Raw genomic sequence first — 21,658 nt, forward strand, 5'->3', positions numbered from 1 at the left:
TTATAAATTTTAGATTTTACATTTCTGAGTTATGGGGTTTTATTCATTAAAAAAGGGGGGATTTTCCAGTTTTTGGACAACAACTCAAAAATGCTTTAAGCAGTTCACATGAAACTTTGGTGAATTATTTATAGCTATTGATGTAATCTCCCTATTGATTTTCATAAATTTCAAATATGACATTGAGAAGAAATTGAACTTTATTTGTTTATAGTCTGGCAAAGATTTATTAAGTATTGCACAACAGCACAGTGTATTGCACAACAGCAAGAAATCTTTAATTGAATATAAATTCAATTCATATAACCGATTTCAAGTTCATTGACTACATTTATTCAGAAACTATAATATGTCAAATATTTAATTACAATCCAAATTCAGACCTGTATCAAGCTTGAATATTGTGTCCATTTTTGCCCCAGCTGTTCAGGGTAGTACCTCTGCGGGTGTATCCAGCTATGCTCAGTGAATCAGTTTATTTCTTAATTAAGAACTCCTTTTTATACGACCGCAAAAAAAATTTTGTGGTCGTATATTGGTATGACGTTGTCGTCGTCGGTGTCATTGTCCGAAGACACATTAGTTTTGGCACTCTAACTTTAGTTTAAGTGAATGGATCTCAATGAAATTTTAAAATAAGGTTCAATACCACAAAAGGAAAGTGGGGATTGATTTTGGGGGTTATGGTACCAACAGTTAAGGAATTTGGGACCAAAAAGGGGCCAAAAAACAAGCATTTTTCTAGTTTCCAGACAATAACATGTGTTCAAGTGTATGGATCTCTCTGAAATTGTACTGCAAGGTACCATACCACAAAGGGAAGGCTGGGATTGAGTTTTGGGGTGATGAATCATAAGGGGGTTCAAAAAGTTTGGGGGGGGGGGGTTTTCTTTAAAATTTTCCATTTTAAATTGGTTATTTCTGATTTATATATAAAAGCAAATAATAATGATATGGTTTGAATAGGTAAATTAAATTTTTTTAAGTATCTTAGACCACTTTCATTCTGTGTCAGAAACCTATGCTGTGTCAAATATTTAATTACAATCCAAATTCAGTGCTGAATCAAGCTTGAATGTTGTGTTCATACTTGCCCCAACTGTTCAAGGTTCGACCTCTGCAGTCGTATCAAGCTGTGCCCCAGCGGAGCATTTTATTTCATTAATAAATTACTTTATGCTTGGAAATATAATTTTGCTTGGAGTTGAAAGAGTTGACATGTTGCAATGTACATTTACTCTACATAGTTCTATGGTACCAAATCAAAAGTTTATATAAAGAAAGAAGTCAAAGGTTTCCCATCATAGTTTAGTTACATACATTTTTTTTGTACCTGAGGTCGTTGAATATAGATCGTTATATAAATAAGGAGATGTGTTATGATTGCCAATGAAAAAACTAAGGATTTTCTTATCCAAGGAATAGATTACCTTGGCCGTATTTGGCACAACTTTTTGGAATTTTGGGTCCTCAATGCTCTTCAACTTTGTACTTGTTTGGCTTTGTTACTATTTTGATCTGAATGTCACTGATGAGTCTTATGTAGACGAAACACACGTCTGGCGTATTAAATTATAATCCTGGTACATTTGATAACTAATTTGACTATAAACATAGATAAAAAAGGTACAAACTGGACATAATGCACTAGTTCATAAACAAGTGAGAACAATCGCTTTCATATAGTGCTCAGAATATGACATTCATAAAACTTATTCAATATCATTAGAGAACTCTAAATCTTAAATACTGAAAGCCACCTCTGATAAGTACACTGTACTATGCAAGATAATGATATAACTGGACTTACAATACACACAACCTGTAATTAACTGCCTTTACAGCGCTTTCGTGCTTTGATTTACTAATTGTATTGTTAATTTGCTCATCACGCCTATAAGGTGGAATTATATGATTCAAACTAAAGTACAAACAAGCATGTTTTGAATTAACAAATAATCAAATTTTTTTAAAGATGTACTTTTAATTAATGAATTTTCTCTCGTTATTAATGTAGAATTGTTCAGTGAATCCATATTCGTCCATACTTAATCGCACTGAGAAGATGAAAGATGTGTTTATTAGAGAGTATGTTAGTTTAACCAATGATAATCACAGACCTGTGGCTATACAGAGATACATGTTAGCACAAAGGTTGTACTATAGAGTCATGGAAGCCATGTTAAACTATGTAAGTATTGAACAAAAAATATATAAATATATATAAATTTTAGAATATGTGCTTTAATACAGTTTTTGAAGTTTCAAGGGCTATTCTAGTAAATTATGGTGTGGGTGAGGTTTGAAGGCACAATACATGGATATCATGTAGGTTTTAGAGGGAATAAGAATCAATCATATCTGTATCGACTTGGAAGTATTAGTATGAATATATTATAATTATATTTTAGTTTAATTTATTTTGGTTTAAGGTGTAAATAAAGCTAATCTTTGTCTTGAAACAAAACAAATAGTGTAAATTTTGACAAGTTTCAGGGTAACCAAATGTCACTGCTGGTGTTTGACATCTGTCACCCTTTTCTCAGTTGTCCTAATTTGAAGCTTCTTGGTATTTCTTATCAAGTTAAGTCTGATGAGCAGTAAAGTTCAAGGTTAATATAGAGTTTAGAATAACTACCTGACAGCTGGAAATATCCGAGATCGTTTGTCAGGTAACAATTTGTGGGTTCACTGCAATTATTCATATATGAAATTGGCTAGATTTCTCTGCAAGCTTGTGGTATTTACTATGTGTTTTGAAATTCATTTTCCTTAAAGAAGACAATTACCATGGATGGTGTGTTCAATACGTGGCCTTGAAATGATATAAACATTCTTAAAGTTTATTAGGAACTAATGTAGAAATATCAAATGAATCAATAAGAATCATAAAACCTAAAATAGATGAAAAGTTCTAAATGTTGTGTAAAGATAATATTTAAACATGCATTAACGATTAAAAATGTGCATTAAATTTATTAATAAGAATACAGCAGAAAATTTAATTTATACAATGATTGTCATTTTGTAGGAGAAAGAAAGACTATCACAAACAGACTTCAGCAAGCTACTAAATATTGAAAATTTTCATCGGAGTCTTTTGGCATGTTCCATAGAAATAGTGCTTATGACGTATGGAAGATCTTGTAAGTTTAATCATATTTCTGTGTTCATTGGTGACCATTTCCTATTATCTGCAACAAATTTTAGTGTTTCCTGCTGATCTATAGAAAATGCATGATAATGGAGCTTTCAGAGAACTAAAGGACAGATTTAACAACATTGAAGGTAATGGAGCCCAGTAGTTTCAACTTTGTCAATCAATTTTTTTTGTCTGTTTAAATTTTCTTATTCCATTGCATTCATGTTTATACTCAGGAAGCTATTTCATTTATAGTATGAATTGTCAGAAGGTTACTCCTACACACAGAATAGTGTAAATAACTTTTATGTAATGTGTAATGTCATTTTCAGGGAATCCTTCCACCAAGAAAATGGGATCTGATGACTCAAAATTTTCCTTTCCATGGATTTTAGAGCTGTTTAAATTACATCCTTATGATTTCTACAAGGTTTTGGAGAGTTTCATCAAAGCAGAACCTGTGTTGACAACAGATATTATAAAGGTATTAGTTCAGATGACTCAGTTTCTGTATTCATTAATAAGCTTGAGCTCTTTATAATTGGAAATGTGAAATAATATATAGTTAAATAAAACAAATTAATTGATTGAAGAATAAATAGTTCTTTGACAGAAATTGATGTAGGAGCAATCTTTTCAAAAATAAGAAGAATTTTTACTGTTATCAAATAAAAAATTTGAAAAATTTGCTTTGGATTTAAAATGTTTACAAAAGAAACCTCTGCAAACATTATAAGTTCTTGTGTCATTTTCTTTGCAGCATCTACAAAGCACAGAAATTAAAATTCTAGAGTGCTTAGCATGGAAACCAGTAAGTTTTTACCAGTTTTATACATTGTAGATCAAATTATAAACACGTACTTGGACCTATAAATGTTAACTTTCTATACATTGTGACTTGGATGGAGAGTTGTCTCATTGGCACTCATACCACATCTTCTTATTTATATACACTGAATTAACCAAGTTTGTGGTGATTTATAGGTAAACATTCGTTTGGGATTCTCAGAACCAAAAGTTTAGAAAGCATTATTTGTATAAATACATTCTGACATAACCAAAAAAGGACCAAAAAGTTTTATTGTGACTTGAAGATGGAACAATAGTTTTATTAGAATTACCAAAAAACAAAAAAGCAATTGAATATATATCAAAGTGCACACATTTTATAACACACTCCAGTGCTGAATCTATGACTAACATACTATTGAGGACTAACAGTCCACCATGACAAGTAGCTTACACAATATTTATTAGATTTGGTTATTGTTAAGTGAAACTGATTGCTGTGTTGTAATATGATTATATAGAAAAAGGTCTTGAACATCTTCTAAAACAGAATAATAATGATTATAAAAAAAAGCTTTCATCTTTTCTTTACACTATACATTTTCATGAGGGATTTAGATATACATTTATAGAAAAGATGATATGTTCTACATAATTTTATATTAATTTATTTTATAGTACTTAAGTATTTTACTTTACCAATATTAATTTATTTGATGATAGGTAATATTTTAGGAGTGATTAATTAGGGCGCCGCCTAGTGGCAGGTCGCCCTATAGTGATCAGTCTGTCTGTCTGTCCGTCCGTAACAAATTGTGTCTGCTCTATTTAGAGAACCGTTATAATTTCATGCTTTATACTTGACCTGTATATTAACCAACACCAGAGGGTGTGTCATAATGTTTGTACAACTTCCTAGGTCAAAGTTCAAGGTCAGTGGGGCCCACAGAGATGGCTCCCATCTCAATGATGTCTAGTTTATTTAAGAAATAATTCAAGCCGTGTAGCTCATTCATAAAAAAGCATATGTCGTGGGAGTATGATCGGAACAGCCATAATAATATATTCATATTTTACCATGGGTGTGTATTCAAAGCGTTTTAAGACCGTCATAATAGAATTGATGATATATAATATTTTAGGATTAATTAATTTATTTGATGATATAAAATATTTTAGGATTTACCACTATTATTTTATTTAATGATATATACTATTTTAGGATTCACCACTATTTAGTCTGTTAGAGAGTACAGAAGTTACTACAATGCCCATGTGTTCTCCATCTCCAATACCAGTAGAAACAACTTCTTCAGCAGAATTGTAAGATATTCACTAACACTATCAAATATTACTTTATAATGATAAAAATAAATCATAACTAAGAAACATCAGAAAAGTGTCCTTGATTGAATTACCTTTTATTAGCTCACCTGGCCCAAAGGACCAAGTGAGCTTTTCTCATCACTTGGCGTCCGTCGTCCGTTAACTTTTACAAAAATCTTCTCCTCTGAAACTACATGGCCAAATTTAAACAAACTTGGCCACAGTCATCATTGGGGTATCTTGTTTAATAACTTTGTCAGGTGACCCGGCCAACCAACCAATATGGCCGCCATGGCTAAAAATAGAACATAGGGGTAAAATGCAGTTTTTGGCTCATATCTCTGAAACCAAAGCATTTAGAGCAAATCTGACGAGGATAACATTTTTCATTAGGTCAAGATCTATCTGCCCTGAAATTTTCAGACCAATCAGGTAACATGTTGTTGGGTTGCTGCCCCTGAATTGGTAATTTTAAGAAAATTTTGCAGCTTTTGGTTATTATCTTGAATATTATTATACCCCACGCAACGAGTTGCGGAGGGTATAATGTTTTTGACCCGTCCGTCCGTCTGTCAGTCCGTCAGTCCGTCAGTCCTGTTTCTTGTCATCGCAACTCCTCTCAAACCACACAACAGAATTTCACGAAACCTTTTTAGATAATAAGGACATACTATGTAGTTGTGCATATTGACAGGAAATTACGGTTCAATTTTTTTTCTACGAGTTACGCCTCTTTGAACTTATTTGCTTCAATGTACTACTGCAACAGTTTGTCATCGCAACTCCTCTGATACCACACAACAGAATTTCATGAAACCTGTTTAGATAATAAGGACATACTATGTAGATGTGCATATCGACAGGAAATTACGGTTCAATTTTTTTTCTAGGAGTTACGCCCCTTTGAACTTATTTGCTTCAATGTACTACTGCAACAGTTTGTCATCGCAACTCCTCTGATACCACACAACAGAATTTCATGAAACCTTTTTAGATAATAAGGACATACTATGTAGATATGCATATCGACAGGAAATTACGGTTCAATTTTTTTTCTAGGAGTTACGCCCCTTTGAACTTATTTGCTTCAATGTACTACTGCAACAGTTTGTCATTGCAACTCCTCTGAAACCACACAACAGAATTTCATGAAACTGTGTAGATAATAAGGACATACTATGTAGATGTGCATATTGACAGGAAATTATGATTCATTTTTTTTTTCTTATACAATTTTTTTTTCTTACACATATTTTATTTCTCCAATGACAATGTGGTGACGTGGGGTTTGTGAGCGCGCTCACTAAGGTTCTTTAATTATAGATAGAGATAAACTGTGAACAGCAATAATGTACAGCAAAGTAAGATCTACAAATAAGTCAACATAACCAAAATTGTCAATTGACCCCTTAAGGAGTTATTGCCGTTTATAGTCAATTTTTTACAATTTTCATAAATTTTGTAAATTTTTGTCAATTTTTACTACTGGGCCAAGTTCATTATAGATAGAGATAATTGTAAGCAGCAAGAATGTTCAGAATAGTAAGATCTACAAACACATCACCATCACCAAAACACAATTTTGTCATGAATCCATCTGTGTCCTTTGTTTAATATGCACATAGACCAAGGTGAGCCACACAGATTCTTTAGAGCCTCTAGTTTTTGTACATATATTTTTTATGCTTTCGTCTAATTTAAAGGAAATATGCTGTTTTGTGTTAGGGTCTTCCAAAACATGAATTTTGTGGGAGACAACAGTTTATTATAAAGGTTGTTGCTGAAGACTAAAATGTTTGTGCATAGAGTATTATATATTAACAGGTATTTATCCCCCATGAGAACTCCTAATCGTAGAGGTGTATCGCCATGTCCACCATCACCAAGAAAACCACTGCCGTCACCTAGGAAATCATTGCAGTCACCTAGAAAATTTGGAGATAACAGTCCAGAGAAGTCTATGCCAAAGAAATCTCAGTCCTTGAATTTATTTATAAACAAAGGTAGGTAACTCTTAAAAAAATAGTCTTACTTCAATACACAATTAATGCTGCATTTCTTTGATTATTAACATGCAAATGTAGAATAATCCAAGCAGAAACTAAAATTTCATTTGGATATTTTGAGTTTAGAAGAACTAATAGGGTAACCTCGGCACCCATATACATGAGTGCTAAACATCCAAGACTTAGTTTCTGTTTGACAGCAATATAATTTTATGTGCAGGTGCATTATGAAACATGAAATGTAAGATTTCGGTCATCATGACTTATATATGACAGTTCACAGACTAAAGTTTCAAGTGGAAAGTCCCTTCAGTATTAAAATGTGACTTCGTCATTTCCAGAAGTGAATAAGATTCCTACATCTATTTTTAGAACAGTTTTATGAATATATCCTGCTTTCTACTGTTCTGACATGGAAGCTCACATGGTAAATGTCTAACTACTCATTTTGAATGATCCATCCAGTTTTTGCTATGACTAAATACTGTGTGCTTAGTTGAGAAGCATCATAGCTGAAGACTGGCCCGCAACCTCCAAACCCCAGGAAAGCACCAAACAATGAGACCACGTGGGCATTTAAGACACAATTAGAAAAAAAACCTGAACTTTGTATTAATCCAATTTATATGTTTAGCAGATTTTTTTGTATGAACAGGAAAAACCTCCCATACACAAATTGTGCATTAAGAATTGATTTAATATGGCTAAACAGATGTATTTTAAATCTGCTTACCTACTTTCAGTTTGTAGATTAGGTTACCACAGATTACAGCAGCTGTGTACCAGTTTACAAATCCCCAAAGATCAGGTAGGTTATATGAAAAATATTTCTTTCTCTTGGCTTAGGGAGACGTGAAGATTTGTTCACTCTCGAAAAGTTTTATTTTCCTCGGCCAATGACCTTGGGAAATATGCTTTTCTTGGGTGAACATTCTTCATATCTCCCTCAGGCAAGCCAACATTTAGAGTGATACTTGTCAAAAGTCTATGCATTTTATCATATATGAAGCTCCATAAGGGGGGGGCTCTCCTCTAAATCTGCGTCTGAAAGGTACTCCTCTTGAAACCTTTTGTTGAAAAGCTTTCCTAGGTGATTGTTTGCCATCATGTGTAGTTAACCATACTTTACCGCCTCTTTTGAATGAGTTTTTGAACATGTAAAACTATCTTTGGCCTATAATATCGAAATTATACCTTTTAAATGATAGATGGAAACCATATGCCAAAATGGTCATACTTACTGTAGGGTGGGAGGGTGCGATTTTTATGCCATGCAAAAAATGTGTCGGGGCCATTCAGTTTTACCCTTATTCATCATTCCGCAACAAACAGTTAAACAGACTTTTTTTCAAATATAGAGCTGATTTTTAGTATGTGAGTCTATTATGATGAGATATAGATCGAATTTACGCATGGATCTGCTCCGCTGATTTTTGCAGAAACAAGGGGCTTTGGAATTGGAACATTTTGTGAAAAATATCAGTTATACAAATTTTTATCTTAATGCCTCCACATATTGAGCTGAATTTTAGTATGTGAGTCTACTATTACAAGTTATAGATTTAGTTTACCTCTGGTTCCGCTCCACTGATTTGTGCCGAAATTACGACCTTTAGACTTCGAAAAAAAAAAGTGAAAATAACAGTTGTACAGACTTTCATTCTTAAATTTCAGTTCCTAAAAATGGCTTCAGGCTTTTTTTGCAAGCGGGGCCATTCATGTCGTTCTGACACATCTAGTTTTATTACGTAATGTGCCACCATTATGTTTGCCTCTGTCCGTCCGTCAGGCCGTCCGTCCGTCCCATGAATATTTTTTCGTCACATCTTTCTCAGGAACTACATTACAAGGATTTCTGAAATTTGGTTACAGGGTTTATATTAGTCGGCTATACCGCGTGATGCATTTTCAGATTCATCACTCAACAACTTCCTGTTTACCGTAAAGTATTTGGACGGGGTATCATCAGTGAGCAGTAGCTCGCAGTTTCACTTGTTTTTTCTGGGAATATTTCGACTTGCATATCATTTTTGGTCTGTTGCACCATAATGTCACTCTTGAGTCTTCTTGTATTCATCCTTACAACTGGAATTCTCTCCAAACAGTGCAACTTCTCATAAATATTTAGTATTATGCTAACTTATCAAAAATATAAGGATTCCATGTAAATGGCAATAATTAGCTATGTTTAATAGGGGGATAATTACAAAAGCTTCTTGGATGACAAGTAATGTGTTCAGGGATTGTTCTTCAGTTCTACTATAGAGACTCTTACAATGTATAATCAGTTATTGAGGATATTTCATGGAGGTGTAGCAGTGTTGTTTGAATTGAAATATTGTCTAATACAAAATTTTACAATCTTATGCTGAACTTTATTTTAAATTTAAAGTGAAAAAAATATGCTTCCTATACTTAAATTGTAATATAAAATGTATTATGAAAGCTAAAAGAAAGCTGTTCTGATCTATAACCACAGTTATAGATTTTAATACATTGAATGTTATTTTCCATGGATTTAATTATCTAAAACTCAGTCATATATTTCAGCAACACAAAATATGGACTTGTTTAGAGTATTGTATATCAAGGAAACCATTGCTGTTGAAAAACCGACATTTAGACCAGGTATTTATATAAACCTGTATTGACTGTATGCATCTTGTTTTTTGTTAGTGTAAGTTTATTGATTTATTGATTTAAATGTTAAGATGGCTGTATCATCTGTTTTTGGCTAATTGTACAAAATAAGATGGTGACGATCAGCCTTTTTGTGTTGAATAGCATGTAAATTGATATGTTATATGAGATAGCATTCTGTTCATTGGGGAAAAAACTGTTTTGACAGATTATTTAATGAATGATCATTATTGCGAAATGATATGATATTGCAATTATATGGGCAATGTTGATGCTCGATGTCCATCAGGCTTTGATATTTTATTAGTATAAATAAGCGACTGTCAATCTGTTATTTTTTAAGATATTTTTTACTTACTTTTGCTCATATATATAAACATGTTTATACATTTATTAGTTATAGTGTGTAGATTAAAGGAAACGTAAGAAAATGATGTTTATTTCAGATTCTTTTGTGTGTGTAGATTAAAGGAAACGTAAGAAAATGATGTTTATTTCAGATTCTTTTGTGTTCTGTGTATGGTATATGTAAAGTAGTAGACAGAGAAATCAAATTTAAATTTATTGTCCAGATGTACAGAGAATTACCTCATGCTGAACTCAAAGTTAGTATTTTAGTTCTAAAAATACCAATAAAGTAAGGCATATTGTTCTATAGAAACATTTTTTCAGTTAATGTCATGAAATTTGTTGGGATTTGTATCTAGTAAGGACTATTTAGAAGCTGGAAATGATCAGATATGTAGTATGGGTTATAATAGATTTGTCATGATTGATTAAACCTACATGTAAACTAACAAAACAAGTGTGGTATACAGATGTCAGGTCCAGTAAAATCTTAGAAATGGTGAACATTGAATTGAAAGATCAAGTTAGGACACCAGGAAACTTGGAGATGTATAAGTTCACTTAGATAGATACATTGATTATTGCAGAGAAAGCAATACAACCTGAACGTTTTTAAATTACATGCTACTAGAATAAGGTTTGCATCCTACAAATTTTTCTTAATATATTCCCAGTATTTTTTGCCCTTTTTCAAAACATTTGAATGAAATATAAAATTCAAAATAAGTTGACATAGACCAGTTTTTTTACAGGTTTATAAGAATGCTTTAATAGAAGGATGTGAGTACGACTCAATCATTGGTTTCTACAACAAAGTCTTCATGCAAAACATGAAATCCTTTATCTTACAGTTCCAAGCATCGAAAGTAAATGTAAGTAAAACAATGTTTATAGTATGTAGTAAAACAAACATTTTAAAACGCCTACATATTTTTATGCCCCCACCGTAGGAGACAGGGGCATTAAGTGTTACCCTTGACCTTCCGTCTTTCTGTCCGTCCGTCCTATTTGAGAGGTGGCATTCATGTCATCGGACACATTCTTCTTTTATTTGTTTGTGCAATTGATTCTTTTATTCTTAAGGAGATTATAATGAACCATTGCATCTGTTTTATTTATAAACATATATGGGATAGTGTGTGTATCAGCTCTTTTCTTGAAAGATTTTTTTATTAATTTGGAAAAATGCAAGGGATGAAGGGGATATAATATGGCCAAACTTTCCCAAAAAATGCAGAAAAAAAAAATGATGTATTTAATGTTTGCTATCATTAATGATAGATAAAAAGTCGTAAATAACCAACACAGCGTTCACACAACTGGATGAAAAAACAGATTTTGAGCTTTTTATGTTATACAGCTCTTATTTTCTGATAAGAAATATGTAGATTGGGATAGGCAGTAGAATGCCATGAAAATATCCATAGGCACAGCAATTACTACATATAGATTCTTACATTTGCACCAGTGGATTATCAGATTTATCCAATCGAGATAGATAAATTGAGGATTTAACTATCGAGATTGGATAAATCCAATAATCTACGAGTAACTATGTAAGAATCTCTTTCTCTAATGATTATCAAATAAATTTTCATTTTTGATAATTTGAAAATCCCCTTCGAGTGCCTTTCACAATCGGTTTCCGTTCTCTAACTTTAGTTTGCCTTAACCAAATGTTATGAAACTTATACACAATGCTTTAAATTACCTTAAAACAAGATCAAGTTCGAATTTATCATCACTTAGACTGTTATCTAGATATATATCTATATAACGTTATATTCAAGTGGGGGCATCATCTGTGTCCCATGGACACATTCTCCATTTATTATTGGGTAAAGATTGCATGAAATGCAATTAAAACCCTATGGTACTGATTTGATATCTAAATCGTCCAAGATTTATCACTACATTTGATAGCTCAAACAAAATAGTGCAGTGAAGTGATCATTTTTTAGATCTTATTCGGTCAAATTCATGCAATTTATTAATGATATGTTATACTTAGATATTCAAGTTACAATATGATGTGTATTTGAATTACCATACTTGTCAAGAAAACTTTTCTTTATTAGAAACTACTTATGTAATTCATGGTGTATGAATTTGTGATAAAAATAGACTCAACTACAAATTTTACAGTCAAGAACAAAGGAAGATTTATAATTTGCCTATCTTAGTTTTATTTTAAATTCACAAAATTGCAAAATGAAAGCAATCTTTTCCGTTTCAGTGCTCACAAGCACTTTGATTTTTATACAGTGGGTCCAGAAAGGGTTAAATTGCCAGAGAATTAGAGAAATGATTTTTATAAACTGCTTTATTCCAGGCCTCTTTTAATTTTAGCAATGCTGAATTATAGACATACCTGGTCAAAAGGCCGAAAAATTATAGATAATTTTTCTTTTTTTTATTCAAGTAGCTATTTGAATATGGTACTTTGGAAGAACTCTCACCAGCAAAACGCTTATGGTCAGGTTGTTCAGGCCTCCGAAATTCATAAAAGGACTGTCAGACATTAGGGTCAGATGAACTGGAATGTTTCATATGACTGACTGACCAAAAACCAAACAAATTTGAAGAAAATCTGTAACCTGTAAAATCATGGGCTACCAATTTTTAATATTTTTACAAGCTGTAAATAAAGCTGGCATGTACTATAAATTTAATTTAACAAAACATTTGCCTATACTTATCCTTTGTTATATAAATCTCACATTTGTATTTTTGTTTTTTATTATACATTTTAAAATGAATGAGTTTAAAATGTCCTTTTACAGACACCAGCATTATCCCCAGTGCCAATACCAATGTCATCACCACTGGCTTCACCTGTTTTTAGGTAAGTATGCTAACATTATTGCACTGCCATTATGAATGGTCTCACAGTTCTTAGGGGTTAAAAATCCACTAGACCGTCGCCGGGACTAGAACATTAACACCTCTGGCAATCAAAAGTTGTCATCCAGTATTCCCGATTGATAATTAAATAAAAATTCTTGGCATTACAAAAATAGCAAGTGGAAAATCCCTTCCTCATTATTTTTATCTTGGGCTATCGGATTCAATATTGCATTCTCAGTACTTGGGGTATTGTACATTGCTCATGCTGAGACTTTCAATTAATGGTACTGGGGGTATGATGCATTGACTGATAAGACCTGTTTGCATCTAATAAATTAAGTAAAAATGATTTAGCCTATCAGAAATATACATTAAAATATGATTCTATGTTAAATTTAAAAAGGTATTAAAAAAGTTTTAAGTGATAAATTAACAGAACCTCTTTCTTTGAACTAATACATGTGTGCACATGTGCAAAGGTGTGAGATGATTATGCATCAGAATTCTTCAAAAATGCAAAAAAAATCATTGATACCTTTATCTTGCGTTCATTTCAAATAAAGTGGAAAGATGTATTTAAGCTAAATTGTGCTTTGTAAACATTCACGGATTTTACTTATCTGTCTCTGGTCAGTGTTTTACCATTGTCAAGTCAACATCCAATTATTAGGAAAATGTGCCTTTTAAAAAAAAAGTTCTGATAGCATGCATTAATTAAGAGTCCCGCTGATTTTAGTAAACTTATGTTCAACATTTTGTATGATGCACTTGCAATGTAACAGTTTGTCAGAACATCAAATTTATATCAAATGTATGAAGTTTAATATTGTTTTTGTCTCGCCTGTGACAAAAGTCACAGTTTTGTTTTGGAAAGTGAGACATAGGTGTTGCTTTGTTGCTTTTCACGCTGTGGCAGACGTTAAACGGTGTCAACAATTGTAAAGTTTTCTGCTTAAATCAGTTTGATAGGAACTACTTGTGATAGATCAATAATATTTTCTGTAAAGTCCCATTACTATCAGTACATATCAGTTTGACGACTATTTCCAGGACATGGTCCGGTGACTTTGAATTAATTAGCACCATGTCTTGATTGCCTTTTGTTACTAAGTCTTACCTGATTGAAATCGGAACAATAAAATCCTGCTACCAGTAGTCCTGGGCTAGTGAGCTGTAACAAAATTGTTAAACTCTTGACCTTTTATTATATGCTGGTCTGATTTTAGCTTTCCTGTATGTAGGTCTGACCTCGCTTTAACCTGTATGACTTTGCATTTTGAAATCAATAAAATCATTTGTATTTTAAATTTTTGAATTTGACAAATGGTTTTTTGAGGTTTTACAAAATGGTAGGATTTCATGTTGTGACCTCTGTTAAAATACAAAATCTGTTGAAATTCAGTGACTTTTTTTCACGAAAAAATAACCCACACTTTTAAGTCCTCTTAAAGTTTCTGAAATTGTATTGAAAAAATGTCCATGACGCACACATATGTGTATATATAAAGGTATTTCATTTTAAAGTATTAAGAATAAGCCTTCGCCATGTGATATGAATCTGCATATGGATTTTATAACGTAACTGGATATATTGAAGTACCAAGACAACTATTGGTTGATTAATTACTATTCATTTATTTTACAGTCTTCCAAACAGAAAACATTTTTATATTTCACCGTTGAAAGATTCTCCATTCAAGGCCCCATCTTCACCTAGTCAGATGACCCCTAGATCCAGACAGCTATACAGTTTTGGTGAAGGTGTTGGTGTAAGTCATTCAAAAATTAAGATACTACTAATTTCTTGGGATTATGCGACCAGGATAATGATATGTATTACTTGTTGCATGTTATGTATGAATATCAACCAAATATTGGATACTCACACCTTTTTTAGCTCACCAGGCCTAAAGGGCCCCATGTGAGCTTATGTCATCACTTGGCATCTATCGTCCTAAACTATTTCAAGAATCTTCTCTGAAACTACTGGACCAAATACCTTCAAACTTTTAACTGAATGTTCCTTAGGGTATCTTGTTAATAAATTGTTTCTGAAGTTTTGATCCATCAACAAACATTGCTGCCATGACTAAAAATAGGACCTAGGGGTCAAATGCAGTTTTTGGCTTTTATCTCAAAAACTAATTCATTTAGAGCAAATCTGAGGTGTTAAAAATGTTCAATAGGTCAAGATCTATCTGCCCTGAAATTTTCAGATGAATCCAACAACCCATTGTTGGGTTGCTGCCACTAAATTGGTAATTTTAAGGAAATTTTGCAGTTTTTAGTTATTAACTTGAATATTATTGAAGATAAAGATAAACTGTAAACAGCAAAAATGTACAGCAAAGTAAGATGTACAAAAAAGTTTTATGACCAAAATTGTCAATTGACCCCTTTAAGAGTTATTGCCCTTTAAAGACAATTTTACACAATTTGTTCATCAGGTTTGATTACATTTAAAAATCTTCTCTCAAACTACTGAGCCTAATACTTCTAAACTTAAACTGAATGTTCCTTAGGGTAACTGGTTTATAAAATGTATCCGAAGTTTTGATCTATTAACAAACATGGCCGCCATGGCTAAAAATAGAACATAGGGTCAAATGCAGTTTTTGGCTTTTATTTCAAAAACTATAGCAGTTAGAGCAAAAGTGACAAAGGGGTTAAGGTGATGAATAAGTCAAAATCTATCTGCTATGAAATTTTCAGACCAATTGGACCACCCATTGTATGGTAAATGTCCTAAATAGTTTATTTTTATGAAATTTTATTGTTTTTGGTTATTATCTTTAACATTATAATAGATAGAGAGAAAATGTAAATAGCAAAAATGTTCAGCTAAGTAGGATATACAAAAAAGTCAAATGATCAAAATAGTCAATTGACTTCTTAAGGAGTTATTGCCCTTGAAACATTTATTTTTAGCTTACCTGGCCCAAAGGGCCAAGTGAGCTTTTCTCATCACTTGGCGTCCGTCGTCGTTAGCTTTTTACAAAAATCTTCTCCTCTGAAACCACTGTGCCAAATTTAACCAAATTTGGCCACAATCATCATTAGGGTATCTAGTTTAAAAAATGTGTCCGATGACCCCGCCAAACAACCAAGATGGCCGCCATGGCTAAAAATAGAACATAGGGGTAAAATGTAGATTTTGGCTTATATCTCTGAAACCAAAGCATTTAGAGTAAATCTGACATAGGGGAAAACTGATTATCAGGTCAAGATCTATCTGCCCTGAAATTTTCAGACAAATCTGACAATCTGTTGTTGGGTTGCTGCCCCTGAATTGGTAATTTTAAGGAAATTTAACAGTTTTTGGTTATTATCTTGAATATTATTATAGATAGAGATAAATTGTAAACAGCAATAATGTTCAGCAAAGTAAGATCTACAAATAAGTTGTCATGACCAAAATTGCCAGTCGACCCCTTTAGGTATAGAACCACTAATTCAGGCCCGGTCGGAAAGAACATACAAGAAAGTAGTACATATTTTAAACAAAATAGTTCCTACGCATAGCTGTATCTTTGTCAATAGTGGGAATATTTGGGTAGTTTTAGTATCAAATGAAAGCTTGGGGACTTGGGGTCACTGTAGAACCCTTGTTGAAAGTTTTATTTGAATAATAAAGAAGTATAGGAAATTTTAATAGGAGGACTCATTTGGCCTGTTGTTCAGATCAGAAGTTCCTGTTTTTGTACTATCAAACTTCCGGGAACCAGTACGCTCTAATATGCAATTAAAGGTATGTTGATTTTTTCAGCACAAGTCAGCATAAGGTACAGTTTTGACATGAAATAACTGCCACTTTATTTGAACTTAAGATAAAGTAGCCATTTATGCTTGAAATTGCAGAATTTAACATAGAAAGCAATGGGGCTATAAATTAGTGGTTTTAGACCTTTAGGAGTTATTGCCCTTAATAGTCAATTTTTAACAATTTTTTGTAAATTTTTGTAATCTTTTACAAAAATCTTCTTCTCTGAAACTACTGAGACAAATTTAACCATACTTGGCCATAATCATTATTAGGGTATATAGTTTAAAAAATTTGTCTGATGATCCCGCCTTCCAACCATCATGGCCGACTTGGTTAAAAATAGAACATAGGGGTAAAATGCAGTTTTTGGAAAATGACGCTATCAGCGGCATGTTTCCGATACCATTGACCAGAACTTACGGAAGTCGATTATTGCCTCCGCCTACCGCACTCGGTTTCATATTTACTATTTTACATACTAACTGGAATCTGCTTGTATTACGCTACACTCGAACAAAGTGTTGATGGACGGGAACCAGTTTACATACTTTATTTTATTTACCAAAAAGATATCTTGACCTGTCCATATGTTTTTTGTTATTAAATGGTATTTGGAGCTATCCCTTTGTTATATTTTTCGTATTTATTCGAGCTTTCACTTTTATTCACATGTCTTACAATCGTAAACAATCGGTATGTATACATGATAAATAGATCCGTTTTGTTATGGTGTTGGACTTTTTACCCTCCAATGATCAGCAATCACTAGACAAAATAGTTCTCCTAAATAATGTCAGCCTTTCATGCCATTTCAACTTTACAATCATTAAAAAAAGTGAAAATCGGAATCATTTTGATATCCATTGGATAGAAAAATGGTCTTTATCCAGATTTACGAAGATTTAAAAAATCGGAAATTAGTAATACGGTTATACCCACGCGGTGCGTATGAATCTTTGTTTACAAAACAGGATTTCGGAACGTCTCTAGTTTTTAGATCGTAAGTCACGATAAACTCAAACTGAAAGTAAAAACAGTTGTTTGTAAGACGCAGGTTTACTCACCATAAACAAGCTGAAACGTTCAGTATGGCATATATTTTAGGTTAAAGACGGTCCCATTCATTTAAAAAGCATTTTGAAAGTAGACTATGGGATTATTTCCGGTTTGGGGAACGAGTAAATTATCACAAAGTTCATTTCTTGACGACCTCATAATTTCATCATGTCGATGGTACAAATCGATTTTTACTGTTTACTGTCGCTTCTCATGTTTTGTATTTAAACGGTCGTTTATTTTTAAACCAGAACCAGGCATATGCATTCTGTAATTGTGCAAATCTTCGTTCTTTGGTCAATTGACTTATGGATAGTTGTATCAATTTCAACTCTTACATTATTTTTTTTTTAAATATATTTGCATTACACATGCAATGGCAGTACCTTTCAGATTACTATTTATGTGTTGTGTCTAAATTAAAGTTGTAACACTTTATAGTGACTGGAAAGGGTAGAAAAATTCATCAGACGAGAAAAGGCTGAAGATACTTCAAACGGCACGGAATCATTAGATATTGCATTGTAATGAATATTGTATTTTGGTATTCTCCCCCTTTTTCAAGATTTTATATGTATTTGTATGTATTTACAGTTATAGCAATAGTGTTATCATTTACTTTACTCTTTTTAAGGTGGGGTTAACAAGTTTCATCATTCATATATAAGTTTGTCAGTTATAATTAGTCAGCCCACTGTTTTTAAAGGTTGTTCTTTGTTTCATAAATGTAATTTAACTATCAATGACAGACATTTCCTGTTTTGTTGACCTAGTTTGCAGAGCCCTACCAGGTGCCCTACCAGCCCTACCACTGGAGCTGTAGTGCCCTACCAGGTGCCCTACTAGCCCTACCAGTTTATGTGTCACTTTTTCATTGGTTAAGGGAGTTAAGTGTTTTATGATTATTCAGGTTAATTGGGGGAGTATAAATAGGGGGGTTAGGCACTATTTTAGTCAGTAAGAAGTCAAGAGTTTTGTAGTCTGTAGGGTGAATTTATTGTAATACCGTCCGTTTACTATGCATTGTTAAATTGCGTATATTCCACATGTCTTTTTAATACAAGTTGAACTTATCATTGACTTCCGAGTATCTTTTAGTTATACACTACTCAAGGATCCACTTATAATTTATGTGACCAGGAACATTCTCAGTACAACGCTACCTGATTCATGAAACTTAACAATACTTGGAGGATCAACCTGAGAGAAAGCGGAGTACCACAGGAGTATTAGGAAATTGCCATCACTTTCATTCGTCGTCGTCAGGTTCAGGCATTTCTAGTTCCCCCAGTTACCCGACAGTCCTCTCTTTTTCGTCACAGCATCTTATAAAAAGAAACTGAGATTTGGATAGTTCCACTTCAAGGTAAAAAAGTTTATCTCTTGTGAAATGAAATAAAAAAAATATTGTAACACTGTAGTTAATTAATAAAGATACTATTACGTGTATTTCTGTATTGGCCTTATTATTGGTTCTCGGCCAGCAGTCAAACGGCACCGAATCATTAGATATTGCATCTTATAAAAGGAAACTGAGATTTGGATAGTTCCACTTCAAGGTAAAAATGTTTATCTCTTGTGAAATGAAATAAAAAAAATATTGTAACACTGAAGTTAATTAAAAAAGATACTATTACGTGTATTTCTGTATTGGCCTTATTATTGGTCCTCGGCCAGCAGTATTGGCCTTCTGCTTCGCCTCAGACCAATACACCCAAGACATGGACCAATAACAAGGCCAATACAGAAATACTTACGCAATGATATTATAGAATGACAGTATGGTTCAATAGCGGGAATCAGCCCCTCAACTACTTTTTACATAAATATTACCTTCTGGCTTCAACGCTTTGTTCGTCTTGTCTGGAGATCTTGCTGTAGTTCCAGTTCAGCAAGCATTTTAGAGACGTATCCCGTCCATCCTCTTTTGATTTGTAATCTCTGGTGATAGATTTTGCCGCTTGACATTGTATCCTTTCAAGCTTTTTTTTTTTTTTGTTACCATGTAGGGGTCCCATACTATGGCTTCATATTAAATTATAAGATCCATTCCTAAAGATCTAGATCATTGTTCTAATCTGACACAAATTTCAATAATTGGAATGCTACCCAAGTTGAATATATGGTGACCCACGAGAACAGCATTATCACTATTGAAATTGTGTTTAATACCATGATTGTTCAATGTCATTAACTTAAATGGAGACAGACATTTGACCTGAAAGACATGAAAGGTGGTGTGGGAGTGCAAAATCAAAAACTAACTGACTATGATATATGGTTAAAGAATGAATATCAATTACATGGATCAACATGGATCAACATGGTCAAGGGCAGAGTTGTTATAAAATAACAATATGGCAGAGAAGTGGTTTCAAGTTTCATATAAAGCGACCTGACTGACATGAAATAAAACATCGAAAGAGTATCCCTATTTGTCTAATCTTCAAGGTGAAATAAAACTAGTAAAACAATATTATACTATTGTCTAAATATACAGAAATATAATTTGCTTCAAGTAACAGAAATAACTAGGTCACTAGTAACTTATTTAATGAGTATGTGGGGTATAAGAGCTTGCTAACAACAGGCTCTTCATAATCATTTGGTTTGAAAAGGATACTAGTAGTCTATATTCTTGATTTAGAAAAATGTAATTGCAAGAAAAAAATCACATTACTTAGAATACTTTAGATCATTCAGGTAGTCTTTATTTATATGTACAAAAGAACAGCCAGTAGTCATTGGATATTGTAGATCATTCAAATAGTCTTGACCTTTTTATTAGTACAAAAGAACAGCCAGTAGTCATTGGATATTGTAGATCATTCCGGTAGTCTTGACCTATTTATTTATACAAAAAAAACAGCCAGTAGTAATTGGATACTGTAGATCATTCAGGTAGTCTTGACCTATTCATTTGTACTGAAAAAACAGACACATATACGAATATCAATTATATGCTCACGAGACATGTTGCAATGTTAAACTTATTACGGTATGTGAAAATCAAGACTTGCATAAAAAATATCACAATATTAGAGACAGTGGCGTCATTTTTCCTCAGAGCTTTCAGCTCTTTGATTGGTTTATATCTCTGAAACTAAAGCATTTAGAGCAAATCTGACAGGCGGCAAAAATGTTCATCAAATTTAGATTTATCTGCCCTGAAATTTTCAGACGAATCCGACAACCCGTTGTTGGGTTGCTGCCCCTGAGTAAGTAATTTTACAAAAATTTTGCAGTTTTTTGTTATTATTTTAGATATCATTATAATATCTAATATATAATACTATTAATTATGATTTTAACCTTATTTTACATGATTTCCAAAGCATCAGTAAATACAGGTGAGCGACACAGGCTCTTGAGAGCCTCTAGTTTACATTTTTTATCGTGCAAGTCTTATTACTTTTTCAAAAATCTTCTTTTCTGAAAATACTGGGCCAAATACTTCCAAACTTTAACTGAATGTTTCTTAGGGTATCTAGTTTATAAATTGTTCTATTGATCTATTAACAAACATGGCCGCCATGGCTAAATATAGAACATAGGAGACAAAAGCGGTTTTTGGCTTATATCTCAAAAACTACAGCAGTTAGAGCAATAGTGAAAGGGAGTTAAAGTGATGAATGGGTCATGATCTATCTGTTCTGAAATTTTCAGACAAGTTCGACAACCCATTGTTGGGTTACTGTTGAAAATAGTTTATTTTTATTACTGTTTTTGGTTATTTTCTTT

The 21,658-nt window shown here is 32.8% G+C and overlaps 1 protein-coding gene across 1 annotated transcript in view; it reads left to right on the forward strand.

Annotated features, from left to right (window-relative positions):
* Positions 1-21,658, forward strand: part of LOC127737811 (retinoblastoma-associated protein-like) — a 56,320-nt gene that overhangs the window by 24,973 nt on the left and 9,689 nt on the right. Inside the window, exons 13-24 of the mRNA XM_052248745.1 lie at positions 2,018-2,191; positions 3,032-3,146; positions 3,475-3,626; positions 3,903-3,953; positions 5,154-5,254; positions 7,082-7,260; positions 8,007-8,071; positions 9,814-9,891; positions 10,404-10,508; positions 11,004-11,123; positions 13,035-13,096; positions 14,744-14,867. Of these exons, the coding sequence (XP_052104705.1) occupies positions 2,018-2,191; positions 3,032-3,146; positions 3,475-3,626; positions 3,903-3,953; positions 5,154-5,254; positions 7,082-7,260; positions 8,007-8,071; positions 9,814-9,891; positions 10,404-10,508; positions 11,004-11,123; positions 13,035-13,096; positions 14,744-14,867 (1,326 nt within the window). The remainder of the gene's footprint in view (positions 1-2,017; positions 2,192-3,031; positions 3,147-3,474; positions 3,627-3,902; positions 3,954-5,153; positions 5,255-7,081; positions 7,261-8,006; positions 8,072-9,813; positions 9,892-10,403; positions 10,509-11,003; positions 11,124-13,034; positions 13,097-14,743; positions 14,868-21,658) is intronic.

Source organism: Mytilus californianus, unplaced genomic scaffold (genome assembly GCF_021869535.1).
Source record: "Mytilus californianus isolate M0D057914Y unplaced genomic scaffold, xbMytCali1.0.p SCAF_4, whole genome shotgun sequence".
In the NCBI taxonomy this organism is placed as follows: domain Eukaryota; kingdom Metazoa; phylum Mollusca; class Bivalvia; order Mytilida; family Mytilidae; genus Mytilus; species Mytilus californianus.